The sequence below is a fragment of the Protopterus annectens genome, chromosome 11.part0 (genome assembly GCF_019279795.1).
Source record: "Protopterus annectens isolate FY-2018-M chromosome 11.part0, PAN1.0, whole genome shotgun sequence".
In the NCBI taxonomy this organism is placed as follows: Eukaryota; Metazoa; Chordata; order Ceratodontiformes; family Protopteridae; genus Protopterus; species Protopterus annectens.
In genome coordinates, this window is record NC_056745.1 from 131,120,954 (window position 1) to 131,140,143 (window position 19,190).

At 40.3% G+C, this 19,190-nt stretch overlaps 1 protein-coding gene across 4 annotated transcripts in view; it reads right to left on the reverse strand.

The window, feature by feature from the left end:
- The window catches only part of CACNA2D4 (calcium voltage-gated channel auxiliary subunit alpha2delta 4), a 2,573,275-nt gene that overhangs the window by 1,396,683 nt on the left and 1,157,402 nt on the right, over nucleotides 1–19,190 (reverse strand). For 3 of the 4 annotated variants that reach the window (XM_044087506.1, XM_044087504.1, XM_044087507.1), the window contains one exon: nucleotides 15,910–15,993. In XM_044087506.1, the coding sequence (XP_043943441.1) occupies nucleotides 15,910–15,993 (84 nt within the window). The remainder of the gene's footprint in view (nucleotides 1–15,909; nucleotides 15,994–19,190) is intronic. The other variant, XM_044087505.1, reaches the window with a different exon arrangement.

A 19,190-nucleotide genomic window follows, 5' to 3' on the forward strand; every position in this document is an offset into this window, starting at 1 on the left:
ACTTTATACCACAATAGAGATACCATTTGCTAAACAAAACAGTTGCACATTATAAATAGACTTTGCATGAGCAGAAGTAAACTTCACTTCCCTTAAAACTCAGTTCCTTGAAAATGCACTTAATTCCACCTGCTAACTCTAACTTGGGCATTTCGCTTTCTCTCACAAACATACCACAACCCTCAAGGCCTCAACCTTAGTGCAAGAAATCTGGACAAAGCCTAAAATAAATAGGGACAGATTATAAATATGGCTCTCATAAAAGTACAGTTTTGTACCTACCATAAATGTAGATGTCCGATAGATATGCAACTGCAGTCCTGACATATGGGTTGAACTGCCTCAGGCAGCCCTTCGGTTGGCCGGATTCCAAAGTCTGGGTCCGGCGTCGGCTGATGTCGCCTCTTCCCCGACATCAGAGCGGCTGGGGTATAAAAGCATCAGCCGACGCCATCTTCTTCAGTGTTTCTTGCCCCAGATGCCAGGTGCCCTCCAAGGAAGGCTAAATTTAGAGAATGGATAAAAATTCCAGACATGCACAACAGTAATAAACAGATACACCATAACAGATATCCCCAGCTAATTTGAAAAGGAGTGGACCCAAAAAAGAGAATTACAGAGGGGTAGGAGGGAGGGAAAACCTGACTGCAGTTGCATATCTATCGGACAGCTACATTTATGGTAGGTACAAAACTGTACTATGTCCTTCAAGAATGCAACTGCAGTCCTGACATATGGGTTGAATACCATAGCCAAGCTGGGGGTGGTAGGATCTAAGATAAGGATGGTGTAGCTAAAATGCCCTGCAAGACTGCAGAAGCAAAGCCTGCTCAGGATCTGGAATATAAAGGCAGGTTGTAATGTTTGGAAAATGTATACATGGAGCTCCATGTAGCAGCTTCTAGAATGTCCTTTGTAGCCACCCCTCTTAGAAAGGCTGTGGAGGTGGCTGTAGCTCTGGTGGAGTGTGGCCTGATATTGGCTGGCACACCTTTTCCATGGAAAGAGTAGCAGAATCTGATGCAGTTTCCAATCCATTTTGAAATTGTTTGTTTGGAAATTGCCTTTCCTTGTACTCCAGCAGCGTAAGCTACAAATAGTTGGTCAGACTTTCTGTTGGCCTTTGTTCTGTCCAAGTAGTAGCGCAATTGCCTGTGTATGTCCAAAGTGTGCAGAAGCTTTTCTCCTTTATTTTGGGGATTGGGAAAGAAAGTAGGCAGGTGAATTGTTTGATTTAGAGAAACCCTGGATATCACTTTTGGCATGAATGAAGGATTGGTTCTTAAAGAGACTCTGTCCTGATGGAAATGAGAAATGGAGGTACTGCCATGAGGGCCTATATCTCCGAGACTCTTCTTGCTGAAGTAATTGCCAACAGGAAAACTGTTTTCCAGGAGAGAAATTGCAATTCTGAAGATGCTGCTGGCTCAAAAGGAGGAAGAGTTAATTTTTCCAAGACGAAGTTGAGGTCCCATGCAGGCACTGGTGGTTTTCTTGGAGGTTTGATATTCTTTATCCCTCTTAGAAACTGTCTTAGCAGAGGATGTGAAAACACAGGTGGATCACAGTTGTATTTTGCTGAAATTGCTGAAGCGTGTATTTTTATGGAAGAATATGAAAGGCCATTGTGAAGCATTTCTGCCACGTATTCTAGTATCTGTGGGATGCTCATTACTGATGCATCCTGACCCTTGTTGGCATTCCAGATGTTGAATCTCTTCCATTTGGCTGAATAAGTTTTTCTGGTGGAAGGCCTGCGTGCTTCCAGTAAGATCTCTTGAACTTTTGAGAGAGATATGGGGAGAAGTCATGGAACCCTCCAAGCTGTCAGTTGCAATGTTTGCAGGTTGGGATGAACAGTCCTGTAATTGTGCTGAGTTATAAGCAGAGGCCATTGAGGCAGGAGCCACGGCTTGGTGCGAGTTATGCTCCTTAGTAATGGATGCCAGTGCTGTCTTGGCCAGTCTGGAGCTATCAAAATGCCTTTCGGTTGTTCTGCTTTGATCTTCAGTAACACCTTGGTCATTAATGGTAGAGGTGGGAATGCATAGATTGTTAGAGAATTCCAGCTGAAGGAGAGAGCATCCATTCTCCAGGCTTGAGGATGGTGTGTCCTTGAGCAGAACTTCTTCAGATGATAATTGAGGTGTGAGGCAAAGAGATCTATGTCCGGCCTTCCCCATGCATGAGTTATTTGTGAAAAAATGTCTGGATGCAACATCCATTCATGCGTGTCCATAATGTTTCTGCTTAGACTGTCCGCCAGAACATTGTCCTTGCCTGGGACAAACTGGGATTGCAACTGAATGTTCAGTTTCAGGGACTTTTCCCAAAGAGTCATTGTTAGTCTGCAGAGGGGGTAAGAATGGGTGCCTCCCTGTTTGTTTATGTACCACATAACAGTGGTGTTGTCTGTCTTTATTAGCAGATGACCTTGCTGAAGAAATTTTCCGAAGGCCTCGATTGCATGAATCACTGCCAACATCTCTTTTGATTGATGTGTAGATGCACCCCGGGTGCCCATTGTCCTTGAATGCATCTGCCCTCCATGTGTGCCCCCATCCATGATCTGAGGTCTGTTGTAATGGTTTGGCTTGCTTGAGGTTTGTTGAAAGACATGCCTTTGTTTAGCTGGCTTGCTTGTGCCCACCACAAAAATTCCTTTTGTAGACATGGAATGAGTGGAATAATTGCTTCTAAGTTGTGGCTGTGTTGAGACCATAAACTTTTTAGGTACCATTGAAGTTTTCGCATGTGTAGTCTTGCCAGTGGAATCAGAAGAATGCAAGATGCCATGAAACCCAGGGCCTGCAGGATTTTCCTTGCAGCCATCTGGGTGTGCTTTGCTAGGCTTTTGAAGTAATCTGGTAATTGTTCTTGTTTTTCTTCTGTGAGGAAAGCCATTTGTGAGTTTGTGTCCAGTTTGGCTCCTAGAAAAATTATTTGTTGGGATGGCAGTAGTCTTGATTTTTGAATGTTGACTGTGTATCCCAAAGCCTGTAGTAAGTGAATGACATAGTCCAAGTTTCTTATCAAGGCTTGCTTGCTGTCTGCTTGTATAAGGCAGTCGTCCAGGTAAGGGTATATTTGTATCCCCAGAAGTCTGCAATGTGCAATTACTGATGCCAGGCATTTCGTGAATACTCTGGGCGCAGTAGATAAGCCAAAAGGCAATGCTGAGAATTGATAATGCTCTGACCCTGCAAGAAATCTGAGGTATCTTCTGCAGCTGTGTCTGATTGGGACATGCAGGTATGCCTCCTTGAGGTCCAGAGTAACCAGCCAAGACCCCTTGCCCAGCATGGGAAGAAGTTGCTGTAACGTCAGCATTTTGAATTTTGGCACAATGAGAAAAGTGTTTAGAGCGGACAAGTCCAGTATAGGTCTCCATTGCTTTTCTTTTCTTGGAACAAGGAACAGTCTTGAGTAGAATCCCTGGCCTTGTTCCTGAGGAGGAACCTTTTCTATTGCTTTGATTTGTAGCAGCTTTGAAACTTGTATGAGTGCCTCTGCCCTTTGATTTTGTGGCAGGTTTGGCATGCCTTGTCTTGTTGGTAAGGTATGAAAGTGGAACCTGTAACCTTTGTCTATTATGTCCAAAATCCATTTGTCCTTTGTAAAAACATGCCAACTTTTTGAAAATAAAGATAATTTTCTGCCTAAAAGTGCTTCTCTTTGAGCCTTGGTCAGCGGTGTCAAAGTCAAGTCATTGTGATTGTCCCTGTGGAGCAGTAGAAGTCCCTGCGCCACTTCTCTGATTAGTTGGTTGCCATTGGCGGCCCCTGTAGGAGCCTCGGTATTGCCCTCTACCTCGAGCACGCCTGTTTTTTCCCCTTTGGAACTTGTCAGTGTCTGGAAAGGACCAATTCTTCGAAGGCCAATTCCTGCTGAACCTTGGTGGCTGAACCTGGAGGAAATCTTTGACTGTTTGTACTGATTTAGCCTTTTCCTCAATTGATTTCAACACACCCTGTGCATTAGCACCAAATAGCTTGTCTTTTTCCAGAGGTGCATCTAGAAGCTTTACTTTAACATGATCTGGCAATGTCTGTTCTTTCAACCAAGCATGTTCAGTATGACGGCCCTGTCATAGCTGCCCTACATGAAGCTTCCAATGCATCATAACCACACTGAAGAAAATGATTACTAACCTGCTGAGTATTATGAACCAAATCCTGCAAGGCCTTTCTATCTAAAGGCTCAGGAGAGGCTAACTTTTTCTGCAAATCATCCATCAAGAAATCCTGATACTGAAACATATGAAAAAGACAGTTAAGTGCCCTCATGGCAGGGGTGGAAGAGGTATAAACTTTTTTACCCCACCTCTCCAGGGACCTTGATTCCCTGTCTGCGGGCAAAGGATTTTTGGCCGTGGAAGTGGCCACTCCTTTGGGCCCCTGAGAAATAGTTTCTAGATCCACAGAGTGGGCCTTAAAGAGATGTTTATGAGTTTCAGGAACCCTGTAATATCTGTCTGGCTTGACAGGAGCAGGAGGGAGAGAATCAGGAGAAGTACTGGAGTCTGAGTACACATCATCCAATACATCTAACACTGGGGGTATAGCTAAAGGCCTGTGCTGGGGTAACTTAAGGAAAGTCCGAAGCCTTTTCCTGGAGTCGGAGAAATCCTGGCCCTGCCACTGAAAATGCTCTCTCATGGAGTGTAGAACTTCCCTGAAAGAAATATCCTCAGGAGGAGAGGCAGAGGGAATGGATTCATCAGCATCAGAATCCTCGTAGGCCGGGAAGGATTCTTCCTGGGAATCTGAATGGCCTGATTCACCAGAGGCTTCATCTGAGAAAAGGGTATCTGTCTGCTCAACCCTAGGCCTTTTGTCTGCAGGCGGCTGAGAACCTCTGTCTGGATGAGCCTGAGAGCCCCTGATTAAAGAAATTAGATCTGCAGCTAAAGTCATGATCTGTTTATCAGAAGTGGGACCCTGTGAAAAAGATTTAGGAAGGTGAGACTTAGCCTGGCTGGCAGCCTTAGCACGTGTGTAGGCCTTGATGGACATAGACACAGGAGACCTAGCTGCCCCACGTGGAGTAACTTTGTCCACGGTATGGTGTCAGGCAAATCTTGGGCTTCGGTTTCAGGAGGAAAATCAACAACCGCACCAGGGTAGCCTCCGGGACCGTGTGCGGTAAAGCAATGTCGCCGGCCTGGAGCAGTTGAATTACCGCCTCAAAGAGACTGATGCACTCATGTAGGCTTTAGCGTTGCAGGTCGGTGGATCGGGGGGGTCCGAATGTCGGTCCCGGTCCTTCCGTTTTTTGGAAATATGTGCTGTTGGTAGTTCCAACGGCATGATATAGGAGTAATTTTCCACAAAAATGTCTTCAGCAAATTCTGCCCGGCGCCTAAGTGTGCGCTTATTGAAGCAAGCACAGGCAGCACAGGCTGAGACGTCATGGTCTTGGCCGAGGCAGGGAAGGCAGTAAGAATGGAAGTCCTTATGAGGTATTTGTTTACCACAAGACAAGCAATTATTAACTTTTGCAGTTTTATCTGACATCGGCTGAGGCAAGAAAAGGTTCCCCAATGGGGTACTTAGCTTTTGATGACGGTATCTGAAAACACAGGAGCTGGCCGACCGGCACTTGCGAACTGCTTCTGGCACTCGGGCAGCAAGAAAGACTGAAGAAGATGGCGCCGCTGATGCTTTTATACCCCAGCCGCTCTGACGGGAAGAGGCGACATCAGCCCTTGGACCCAGACTTTGGAATCCGGCCGACCAAAGGGCTGCCTGAGGCAGGACAACCCATATGTCAGGACTGCAGTTGCATTCTTGAAGGACATCTTAGAAAATTGCAAGAGTAACAGGATTTGTGTTAGGATGCATTTTTCTAAATGATATGACATCTAAAACTGAAATGTCTCATTATTTAGCAACTTCAATCCTTTATAGGAGGAATATGGGGCAAAAATCTGGACATTCTGCAAAAACCTGGACAGCTGAGGGGTATGCTACCTCCCTCTTATACACACACCAAATAATTCTGGTCAGACTTGAATTAGTTCTGGGAAGGTTGCATTGAACGGCACCGTGCTTGATCTGAAGTGGGTGAAATCCTGGTAGCCAGTGATAACTGATCTGCAGCTCAGCAATGTGGAGCATTAAAGCATTTTTAGCAGAGCATTGTTTCATCACTACCTATTGTGTTTGCACATAAGCTGTAGCTATTTCAAACATTTGCCTTTTTTGATTACTACAGAGTACATTTACCCACCAGAGCTATTGTGTTTTGACTTCAGTGTGGAGCTTACCTAGTTGTTGCAGGGCTTGGCTTTTAAGTAAGGTAGCAATGCTTATTTACCATATACCATTAAAGCCACCCAACTACAAGTGTACTAACACACAGACACTGCTATAAGACACTGGTCTGCAATAAAATGTAATGAGCTTCTGAAAATACTGTAATCCTGTCCTTTTATTACAAATACTGTCATATGCATTTCAATACCCAAGGCTTATATATTATCTAGTTATGTAAATATTATCTGCATGGCAACAACGAAAAGGCTTTCAATGCTGGTAATTCTTTAACAATATGCTTACTAAAGCTTACTTGCATCTTACAATCTCCGACAAGCTTACCCGATGTTCATTAAACCATGGCTACTTAAACAGCGCAACAGGGCACTGTGACAGCATGCAGTTCCTGAATAATAAGAAGCATAAATTAACAGTATAAAAATCTGATAGAAAACTAGAACATTCTGCAAAATCAAGGACAGATGAAAAGTGACGGTCGTATTTGTGATCTACCTTGGATGGGGGAATACTCTGCACACTTACACTGCATAACTGCTCCTTGTCTTCCTTGGACACATCCAGAGCCACTACAATGGGGGGTGGGGTGAAATAAGTATGTCATAATTTGAAATGTCTCTGGCTGACAGTGATGGCTCTGACACTCATACCTCAAATTCAGAGCAAGAAATCTGGACAAAGCCATACATAGAACTAGAAGTGGGACACAGGCCCAAAAATAAGGCCAATTTTTAAATATTGCTCTTATTAACTTAGATAATAGAACAGTAGTAGATATTGCATTAGTACGAATTTTCTGAAGGGTGTAAAATCTGAAACTCAAATGTCTGCCATTATTTTCCAACTTCAATCTTTAATGACTTGCCACTAATTTGCCAGAAAACCACAATTTTATGAAAAACAGACCAAAATGTGATGCAAAAATACCTGTTAAAAAAAGGACACCTTTTTAATATTAACATTGTTAACTTGAGCAGCTAACAAAATAAGAGCATCTACATGCATTTCTGAAATAAAAGTAATCTATAACTCTGATCATTACAGTTATATATAATTGTAAACCCTCCACATTTTCTTCCAAAATTGCCATTTTGGAGGAGGGATTATTAGGGGAGAGCAACATTTTGAGCCAAAACTGGGGACAATTGAGAGGTTTGGATATTCCTAATCTACAAAGGGATTTGCACGTACCTCTCAACCTCTTAATGCAGGAAATCTGGACAAGGCCCAAATATATTGGGGGGAACATACAAACACTACTAAAAATTGCTCTTGTATAAACTTAAGACAGTCTTGCATTAGCATGCATTTTTCTGAAGGTTATGACGTCTGAAACTCAATGTCTGTCATTTAGTGACTTAATTCCTAAATGATTTGCTAGAAAACCACAAATTTTATGAGGAACAAACCAAAAATAAGAAGCAAATACCTATTCATTCTGCAAAGATATGGACAACTGAGAGGTATAGTTCAACCGGGGCTGTCTGAGTTTGCTACCCCCCCTCACAAAATCATGGCCAAATGGAGCCTCCCCCCTGCAGCCATTCCAATGTCCCATTCCTTGGTTATTTTGCCCCATTTACCATAAACACATGTGCATACTGCTTTACTTCTGCGATGATTTAGGATTTCATTTGAAAGTTTTATTTTGCATTTTACAGCACAAACCCTAATACATATCTGTTAAACAAAGCAATGCAGTCTCACAATGAAAATAGACTAACATTAAAACTTCTCTGCCCTTGAAACTCACATGCATTGAAACAGCATTGAAACCCACATTCAAAGAAAATACATTTTGCCAGTGGCAGATAAATAAACTCTGGGCTGTCTTCAAAATCATAGGCCCTTCGAACATAACATACACATGCTCTTTGATACACCTTCCTGACTGTATTACATTATATTCCTTGTACAATACAGTACAGTTGTTAGAGGGCATTTCAAATTTGTTTTGAACATTTTTCCTGTAAACAATGAAACAAAATGCATACACCAATGACAAAACTGCCCAATTCAGAACATTTCCATCATAAAACGTCTACTCAACCTTCTATAGTCCACCAGTATCAGTAAAAAATATGCACAATCTCTGTAGTGAAATCCACATTAAAGACATTTGTAACTAATAAAGAGGTTGCTGCTAGCAAACACTTTATATGTCATTGTTTAATCTACAAATAATAAATTGCCTTTGTTGCATGCAATAAAAAAATGATAAGCTAGTAATATCGCAATAGGGAATGGATAACAAACTGATAACAGGTTCATAGTTACTAGGTATCTTTGCCAAAAGAACTGCAGCATCCACCCCCTTTACAACACAGTACAGTATCAGCAATGCATCTACCTACTGTGGGAGTAGAACCCACAGCCTTCAGCATCAAAAGCAAGTACACTATCCTGTTGTGCTATTAACAGTGCGAGCAGACTAAACATAAGCAGCACTAAAATTTTGCTCCCATGCAGCTCTCAGCTCCTTGTAAAATCTACTCGACACTCAGCTGTATCTCTGAACGTTGCAGCACAAGAAATCTGGAAAAAGCCAAAATTTATTGGGGGGGACGACAAAAGGCCAAAAAACAGGGACACATTTTAAACATTGCTTGTATAATGTTGGAAAGTTGCTAGAATAAAATGCTGCGTTACCACCATACATTTCACTGCCACGTATTGAACCCAGGGGACCCTGTGCAAAACAGTCAGAGCAACATACCACTACGCCAAATCAGCTGTTTTGTGAAAGAGAAAGACTGAAACTTAAATGGCTATCATTTAGTGAATTCAGTTCTCACCATAGCACAGCTGTCAACCTCTTAGCACAAAATACCTGAACAAAGCCAATAATGGGTGAATACAACCCCCAAACATTCAATGAATTCGGTTCTCACCATAGCTCTCAACTTCTTAGCAAAAAACACCCAGACAAAGCCAGTAATGAGGGAATATAGCCCCCAAACATATTCCGTGAATTCAGTTCTTACCATAGCTCTCAACCTTAGCACAAAACCTGGATGAAGCCAATAAATACCTGAATAAAGCCAATACTGGGTAAATACAGCCCCCAAACATATTCAGTGAATTCAGTTCTTACCATAGCTCTCAACCTTAGCACAAAACCTGGATGAAGCCAATAATGGGGGGAATACAGTCCCAAAGACAGGGATACATTTTAAATATCCATCTTGTACACTTAGAAGAAAATTGCTAAAATAAAAGCTTTTGTTACCATGCACTTTCTGAAGAATATGTAGTCTGATATTGAAATGAGTGTTATTTGTTAACCAGGAAACTCAGACTTGGAAAAAAAGCTAATTTTTAGCAGAGGCCCAGGGAGAAACACTCCAGACAGCCAAGAATCAAACCAGAGAACATGTAGCTGTCAGGCAAAAAGGACACATACAGAAACCACAGATTTTATGAGGTACAGAAAAAGTATGAGGGAAAAACCTGCAACATTTTTACAAATTATGGTGGGTAGGGAATTCAGGCTCTTGCCACTTGGGCCCAAGGTATAGGGTTCAAGCTTTATTCTCTACCCACCACCATGTAATACCTGGGGCATTTCACACACACACACACACACACACACACACACACACACACACACACACACACACACACACACACTTCACTCTGACAGTGTCCCATCTTCCATCCGCTTCCTCCCGCTTGCAAATCCATCCGCTTCAGGTCCCATCTTCCATCTGTTTCCGTCCGTTTCAGTTCCTGTGCGAATCCTCCCGCTTGCGAAACCGTCCGTGTGGGTTCCCGCTCGCAAACTTGTAAATATGAGCGAGAGCGATGATGTCAGCACGCCTGCGACTGGACTGTCAGCACGGACTTCTTCTTAAAGAAGAACGCACTAAAAAAAAAAAAAAAATTTTTTTTAAATTACAGCTTTAACTTGTCAGCCGATTCCAGGGGGGTGCAAGTGCACCCCCTTGCACCTGCCTGCAGGCGCCCTTGGTCCCTATGTATCGTTATGGCTGTACATTGCTGAATACAGAGTGATTTTTAGTAGTGTTCCCAATTATCCTTCTATGGATACTGACATTGATAGGAATATTGATAATATTGGATTGGAGATTTAGACACTGGTAGGGATCATGATAATGATGCATTTGTGTAGAAACTAAAGCATGGGCTGTACTGGTTTAAATATATAATTCATGAACTTTATCACTGTTTGTTCCAAATTTATTTTTCTAGAAGTTTACCACATATGAATTTCCATGTGGAAGTAAGCACCGCCACTTAAAGCATTAATTGCATTTTTCAAAAAGTATATAGTACAGAAGATTAGGATAATTTCAACAATCTTAACCAATTTATGCATTCAGGAAATGGATAGCAAGAAATTCACCTCAAAAGTCGAGCAAAGCAAAATGGCGCATTTTGCTGATTGTTAGCTAGTCGGAGGTGACCTAATCAATAAGACATATGTCACCGTTATCATGGATGTGACAAGATGACAGCAGTGCAGAGATATGCTACACCTCTGTGCCAGCACATAATAAATATAACTGTTAACCCATAAGTCCCACATTACATGAGTACATGGTAAGGATGTATTAATGTACCATGCCAAACATCTCTGTGGCTTGGAAAGCAGTTTTTTCATCATATGGAAGAATAAGCAATAATCAATGCTAGTAAAATGGTTCCTGACTTGATAAATAACTTGTTTACGGTCAGAACATTGTATAAGACTTGTTACATACATCACAAAGTGGTATCAGCACAGTACAGAATGTGTCCCAGTGTTACCAAATAAAAAGTGTACTTCAAGTATCCTAAGAGGAAATGTAATATCCAGTATGTATCAAAGTATTCACCTGGCTGCAGTCTGTCGCACCATCACAGCCCACCTCATAGTGTTAGATATAACTTCAGACCAGGTGTCCATTCCCATACTTAATTCTGTTCACTCACCAGCTGTGTTTCCTTGCTTCAATTTTTTTTCTGAACAGCAGCTCCAAGCACAAGATGTTATATCCGCAAGAAACTAAAACTGCAGGCAAATGTGTTAAGTGGAAACCCAATGTATGCCAAATATCAGCTAAGTCTTCCAGCCCTCCTCTAAAATTGGACCAAGAAACAAAGTAGATAGGATAAATACAAGAACAGATAAATACAGATACTCTGATAAACATGGGCAGGCACTTACTATGCAAAGTGAGGTTAGCTGCTTAAAACTTTAAGAAGAGCCATAAACCAAATGGTATCCATTCACTATAACTGACAGCAGTCACATAAAATATATGAGTGTAGTAGAGACCTTCTTAAAAATATTAACAAAGCAGTCAGGATTCACTTATTAAGTTAACAGAACAACAGGTTTTGTATCGACACACACTTCCTGATAATAAGTATGAAACTCTAAAGTCTGTCATTATGACGTAGTGTAATCCTTAGTGATTTATCAGAAAAATTGTGAGGTAAATAAAAAGGACATTCTGCAAAATCAGGGGCAGTATGGAGCAGTAAAGAGACAGACAGAGAAAGAAAAAATTGTGGAGGGAAGAGAGAGAGACAGACAGACAAACTGAAGGAAATATGAAGGGGAGATAGAGAGAGACAGACTGAAGGAAATGTGGACGGGAGAGAGAGAGAGACAGACTGACTGAATGAAATGTGAACGAGAAAGAGACAGACAGACAGATAGACAGACTGAAGAAAATGTGGAGGGGAGAGAGAGGGACAGACAGACTGAAGAAAATGTGGAGGGGAGACAGACAGACAGACTGAAGGAAATGTGGGGGAGAGACAGACAGACAGACTGAAGGAAATGTGGAGGGAGGACAGAAACAGACAGACAGACTGAAGGAAATGTGGAAGGGAGAGAGAAACAGACAGACTGAAGGAAATTTGGAGGGGAGAGAGAGACAGACAGACAGACTGAAGGAAATGTGGAGGGAAGGAAGAGAGAGACAGACAGACAGACTGAAGGAAATGTGGAGGGGGAGAGAGAGAGAGAATGAAGCCTGGTGAAACTTATGCTCGTATATCCACTGGGCATTTTCTGTACATATTTTATATAGTTGGTTTCTGTTTGCTGTTCACTAAGGGTTTAGATCTTTAAGGATGACTTGCAATGTCAGGAGCATGCTGACTTTCTGGAGCTAGGTATGTTATCCATTCTTTCTTTGAATTGTTATGGTATAAAATGTAGATGACACAATTCTGTACTAATTTGTTTTGTTGAGGTGACAATCCTGGTCCCTGTATGATATACTTTGTTATTTATTTGCACCTGTAAGTCATATAACCCTGTAAGAATTGTTTTGTCATTTTATTGAAAATTATTACTATCTTGAATATTAAACCATGGGCAAATTTTTTTTTCTCCCTTGAAATAATTTCTTTCCTTAATGATGAATTTTGTTCAGGCCATAGTTGGATAAAAATGCTGGGGAAAAAAATGAAAATGCATTGCAAAGCGTCTAGAAATCCATAGCTTCAGGGGACAAAGCATCCCCCAGACCCCTGACTTAATTTATTTCTCCTGCAGCTATTACACTGCAGCGTTAGTCATACCCAATCTGAGGTCATATGTTTGGCTGCACTCCTGTGAACTCTTTGGAAATCTGAAAAGGTGGCAAGCCTACACTCATAGGGAAACCTTCATGTGACATTAATAAATATCTGTACATTTTTAATACTATATGCACTCATACAAACAATTAAGTGAAATTTGAAAGGTATGGTCTGTTGTTTTATGTGTATGACCACACTGAAATGTGCACATTCACGTATTTGATAAGTTTATTTTTCATTCAGCTTCTTAATTTTTAAACTTAAAGGTGGAAAAAGAAACACAAACTCTTTATGTTTGCGTGTATCTGAGAAGTACATCTGGTTTTCATCTTAAATCCAGATATTTACGACTCTTGGTGGCTTGTTTGTCCATGTTTTTCTAGAAAGACGGTAAAACAAGCACACCTGATGAACTAAGAGGGTTAATGATGTTTGGGAATTAAGGTCATAATTGATAAGGTCAGCTATGCTGATTTGTATTAATCGTACTGGGAGGCACACAAAACCAAAAGTGCAAGAACTCATCAAAAGTTATACTAAATGACATATATATATATATATATATATATATATATATATATATATATATATATATATATATACATATCCATGTACACACACATTTGCTAACTTGCTAGTCATGTGAGAATAGGCTAAGTAAGTCACATGCACATAATCTAGCCACATAATGGACAGCAGATGTATTGACATTACCAATTCATAATAGTGTAGTGTGTCTTTGTAATTTACTGTACTGTATCCTCCCTTCCATTCTTCAGCTCTACTGCAGTTAAAACTACTCAAAAAATGTAACAAAAAGCAAAGCAGTAAAATGGACTCAAATATACCTCAGTGTGATCGAGTCAAAACCTTGACATCTGACTGCACCTGACTCAGTTCATTGTGTTTTTGATACTTGCGTTAGTCATATACAGGTGTGTGTGTGTGTGTGTGTGTGTGTGTGTGTGTGTGTGTGTGTGTGTGTGTGTGTGTCTGTGCAAATGTCTATAACTTCTTGTTTGCTCAGGTAGATGCCAGTGACAAGTGGTAAGGAGAAAACTAGTAAGCACTTATTCCCTTGAAGAGCAGGCAGTTGAAATGACAAGTGCCATTTGTACTTAATTGGGAGACAATAACAGCATCTCATCTGACTTAGGCTTAGCAGCAAGCATAAAGACTATTACATAAGTAAGCTGCCTCTCTGAGGGTGAATATAAGAAGAAGAAATGTTATGTCATACCAAAGGAAACAAGAAAAGCAATAGTTCTGTACTGATTCTGATGAGCGACAACAGCGAGCTGATAACAAGCGTGCCTTGTACTCGGCAGTGTACACATCTCAAAAACATCTCAGCGACATGGTCACTATATACTGAGACTAACCAATATTACTAGATGTATCAAATTCCTGTCATATGGTCGATAGCAATACGATACTTCTGACAGATGTAGTTTGATTACTGCAGTGCTGTATATGCATCTGTGAAAATGGTAAACAGTACCATAACATTCACGTGAGCACGTAGCCACTCATGAATACAGCCATGACACCTCTGCCAGAGAGCAGTGCCGTTGAGTAAAGTGGTCTGTGGAACTGTGAACCCCCAGGAACCTGCAGTGTACCACAACAGTTCCTTTGTGTTATATCTCGATATTTGTATTTCACACATGGTTGGAAGCAGAACTGCATAGCCCACAGTGTGTGTGTGTGTGTGTGTGTGTGTGTGTGTGTGTGTGTGTGTGTGTGTGTGTGTGTGTGTGTGTGTGTGTGTGTGTGTGTGTGTGTGTGTGTGTGTGTGTGTGTGTGTGTGTGTGTGTGTGTGTGTGTGTGTGTGTGTGTGTGTGTGTGTGTGTGTGTGTGTGTGTGTGTGTGTGTGTGTGTGTGTGTGTGTGTGTGTGTGTGGGTGTGTGTGTGCTGAAATTTTACCTTCCCCTCTGCATGATTTACCTGATTCAGGATTCTCTTTGACAGCTAACTGTATCTCTTTTCCACACTAGAAGAATAGCAAAAGTAGGACTTGTTCTAAAAGGGATGTTCTAACTAAAATATGAATATACCAGAAGTAGCTTTCATTGTTCTTAATGTTTCATTCATGTTTCTGTTTTTATTGCAACTCATTCATATCAGCTTATCCTTGTTTACTTTTACAGTTTCTTATTGTTAATTTCAAGTGTCTTAAATTACCACAGGTTTCACATGTTCTTAACATAGTTATTTTAATTCTCTATAGCATTGTTCAGAAGAAAGATTATGCTAAAATTGATTTAGCATCTGTTGCAGTAGCGTTGTACTCTGATATGGGCAGAAGGGAAATTTCTTTTAATATTTCTCTAAGAAGTGCTTACATATTTAACAACATTTGAGATATGTTTAAGCACCAGGAGTAACATCTGCTTCTGTTAAGTCTCAGCTCCGATAAAGTTTTGGAGAATGAATTCCCTTCCATCATTTTTGTCATGAGCACTGTCACACTGCTTCATTCGCAAAAGTGTAACAATTTGTATTTATCTTTTTGTTGTTTGCTTTTTTTTACTACTATGATGAGTACCTTTTTCAATGGGGTGCATTTATACAGTCCATAAAGTTTCTATGTCTAATTGACTTATGAACTCATGGCCTAAGAGTTTTTTCACTGTTCATCAAATCAGTGTTTCAGCTTTCTGAGTACAGGAATGCATCAAAATCAAGCAAACAAAATATGCTGCTATCATCTGGGGTCTGACCTAGTGGCGGTAATGGAGGACAGCACCACTAAACAACCACAGAGACACCATACTCTAATCACTCATGAAGCATTAGTGATAGCTTACAAAGTTTCAGTATAATTATACACAATTTAAAAAAAAATTATACACACTTTTGTATTCACAATATCTACAAAAACATCTTTTGGTCATGGCATACATTACAAAAAAGGGAATTTCATCTACAAATGGATTCCTCCACAGGCTTCCCTTCAGATTTTTTGATCAAATAAATAGATGACCATTTATTGTAAAGGTAGTAGGTCAACAGACAAAACAATCTTTTTAATGAGCGAGGGGATGCCTTCACACTTTTTAAAATAATAACAATAATATGAAGCATTTCCTACCTGCTGTGATGGCAGTTTTCTGCTGTATGGTGACTGTTACAGCTGTGCTTGCTGTCACAACTTTATCATTATGGTTTGAATCTGCTGTGTATTAAAACAGAATTTTAACTCTCATTACACAGAGGACAGTATTTCTGCAACATTCCTGAGGCATATCAGTTGTTTTTGCTATTTTAATTGACATATAAAAGCTGTATATTACATTAGAAAATTTACACTGAAATCAGTTACAGCTTCAATTACAGGATAAGTGCACATGCAAATGCAAAAGTTTCAGAATATACAGAACATAAAAATTAAAAACAAATACAGAAAATGCAGATCAAAATCAAAATGTGCGGAAATCATAAGAAATCATAGCTGGAATGTACATAACCACAAAACAAATGCTTATGCAGAAATCATAGCTCAGATGCACATAACCACACAAACTGTAGGCTAAAACAAATGCACATGCAGATACTAAATGGTTTACTTCAAAAACTCTATAAATAGGTTCATAGGTTGGTACTGGGCTATCTGCCCGAAGGCATATATTAACCCAGCCACATTGTGCGGTATTCACCGCCCCTTTAGTAGTTCCCTAGACCCTTGTACTAGCAGCTAGTACCCTTGGCCCCTATCTAGAAGTGCTGTTGGTGTGATCCCCAGTGTGAACTTTCTGTTACCCATCCACTCATCAAGGTTCTTCTTGAAGAGTGATAATGAGGGGCTCTGTCTTATGTAGATCGGGACCCTGTTCCATAGAAAGGGAAGTCTCTGTGAAGGAAATCTATCCCTCCAGCATGTTCTATTCATTGTTGTGTTGAGGTTTATATCCCCTAGAGCGTGTAGCTCGAGTAGATTTGGTTTTGCTAAGATGGAGCATGTTCAACAATTCTGGGTTGGACATGGCTCTGTATGTTAGACAGAGATCACCTCTGAGAAAGCGGTATGCAACAGAGAACAGTCTTAGCTTTTTGCATAGGGCAACTGTTTGAGGCCAGAATATCCGATCTTACACATACAAGTGAGCACAAACATAAACTAGTAAAGCTCAAAATCCTAAAAGGATGAAACTCAGTAAATAAATCATGAAGAGACAAGACTTTGAAGACGTTAGGGTTTTAGCAATGAAATGAGCTTTTAGTCCATGTAAAACAGTATTTTACACAGAGGCATCACCCCCACTGTGTTACTATTTCAATGCTAAGATCATGCAGCTCAAGGGAAAAGGGAATCATTGCTTCCAGTTCAAATGTATTTTTGTTCACCCTTAGAATAACAAAGTAGAGGGGTACACAGGCACACATTTTATTTCTACATTTTCATTTTGTGTCAATAAACTTCCTTTGCCCATTATTTAGTAATCTGCCATTGTTTTGAAATGTAAGCTTTTCTGTATTTCTTGATTTCAGTTTTCTCCATACCTAGAATTTTGATAGACCATTGATATTTTGTTGTAGTTTGGTCTTCAAAAGAAAACTGTGCTGTTAAGCAGGAACTATATGGTATAAAGTAATGCTGCAACTGTACCCTGTTCTAAAGTGACTAAAAGCTCCAAACAAATTGCACCTAGGCAGAAGGTATTTACTTCACATCTGTAACTAAAAGTTCCAAATATTTGCATCTTGTTCTTGTAAGGTATATACTTCACATCTATGGTCTCAAAAAGAATATGTTTTTAACGCTTTTTATGGCTTAGAGTGCACTGTGCTTTGCTTTTATAATGGACCTCTTTAGAGTATATCAGCTAAAAACAACTCATGTCATCACACTTGGGGAAGGGATACAGAGGAAGGCAGCTCGAAGACTGATATTTTAAATTTATGTTCCAACCTCATTACAAAATCCATCCAAAAATAGTATAGCATAATATAGGCTTGAGCATGATGGCAGATGTTATACTGCTGAAGTTGAAACAGGTTGCTAGAAATACTGCCACACCTTGGAGGCAAAATGTACAGCTGTGTAAGTAAATTGCCAAAATATTAGATGTTTGAATAGATCACTCTTGTAGTACCCTAAGCTATAGGGGTTATATACTGCCAAGGAATAGCACAACCGACCGCCATTCAAAGTTTTAGGGCACCTTCTGTGCACTATAAGCACTGAATGACTTTCGGAGAGTCTTATAAAAGCAATGGGTAGGGTGTCAAGCCTTCTTGCCTTAGAGTAAGGGAGGTTACAGACCCAACTTTTAGGTATATACTAGGACAAAATAATAAATAGAAATATCCCACACCTTAGTAAAACACGTCACAAGAAGGGGAAGAGAGGGAATGTGAATTTACTGCAATAGTGGTTTATTCAAACATCGACTCTGCTACATTTACTTACACGTACTGTGTTCATCATTAGATCACTACTGCAGTAGTCTTACGTTATATGGGATGAATATCAGAACTTAGAAAGGGAGGGAGGAGGAAAGAGTGTCAGAGTCCAGGAGCTCCTGGAGAAGAGTCCTTGCAAAATGAACTCTGAATCTAGAAAATTAGTCTAATTTGTAATGTTTTTTTAAAGGTTCACATAGGTGACCAAACTGCTTCCTCTGCAACACTGCTAGAGTCCACCCCTTTCCAAAAAGCCACAGAAGAAGCCAAAGCCCTAGTAGAATAAGCCCTATCCTTGCATGGAAGTTGCATGTTATGGTGAGAATAACCAAAAAAAAATCCCCCAAAAAACAAACAGCAGCATGAGATAACTATTTGGAAATTGTTTAGACACTGATTGTCCCTTGTTGTAAACTTCATAGGAAATAAACAGTTGGTTTGAATTCCTGAAGGTCTTAGGCCTATCATGATAGTATCTGAGCTACCTGTGGATATCCAACTCCCTCATGTTTAGAATCTGGAAAAAAGACAGGGAGATGAATAGATTTTCTCAATCTCCATCCTCTGAAATGACTTTAGGCATAAAAAAAGGATTTGTTCTCAAAGACATTCTATCCTTATAAATAATGAGATAAGGTGACATCATACGAGCTGGTAACTCAGACACTGCTTTTGCAGAAGGCTGAGCAACACGTAACACTGTTTACCAAGTTAAGAACTTCAAATCAGTCTGATGATCTGCTTTAAATGGAAAAGGTGTGAGCTTTTAAAAACAAATTTGAGATACCAAGAAGAATCCTCCTGTTTTCTAGGTGGACAGGTATGTAAAACTTCCTTTCAAAAATTGTTTGACTTGCAGCTGGGTAGAAAGAGGGGATCTATGGACAGACAAGCAGAGATGGCTGAAATGTGAATCTTAATAGAAAAATAAGAAAGACCAGAGGAAAGTAACTCACACAAATATTGCAG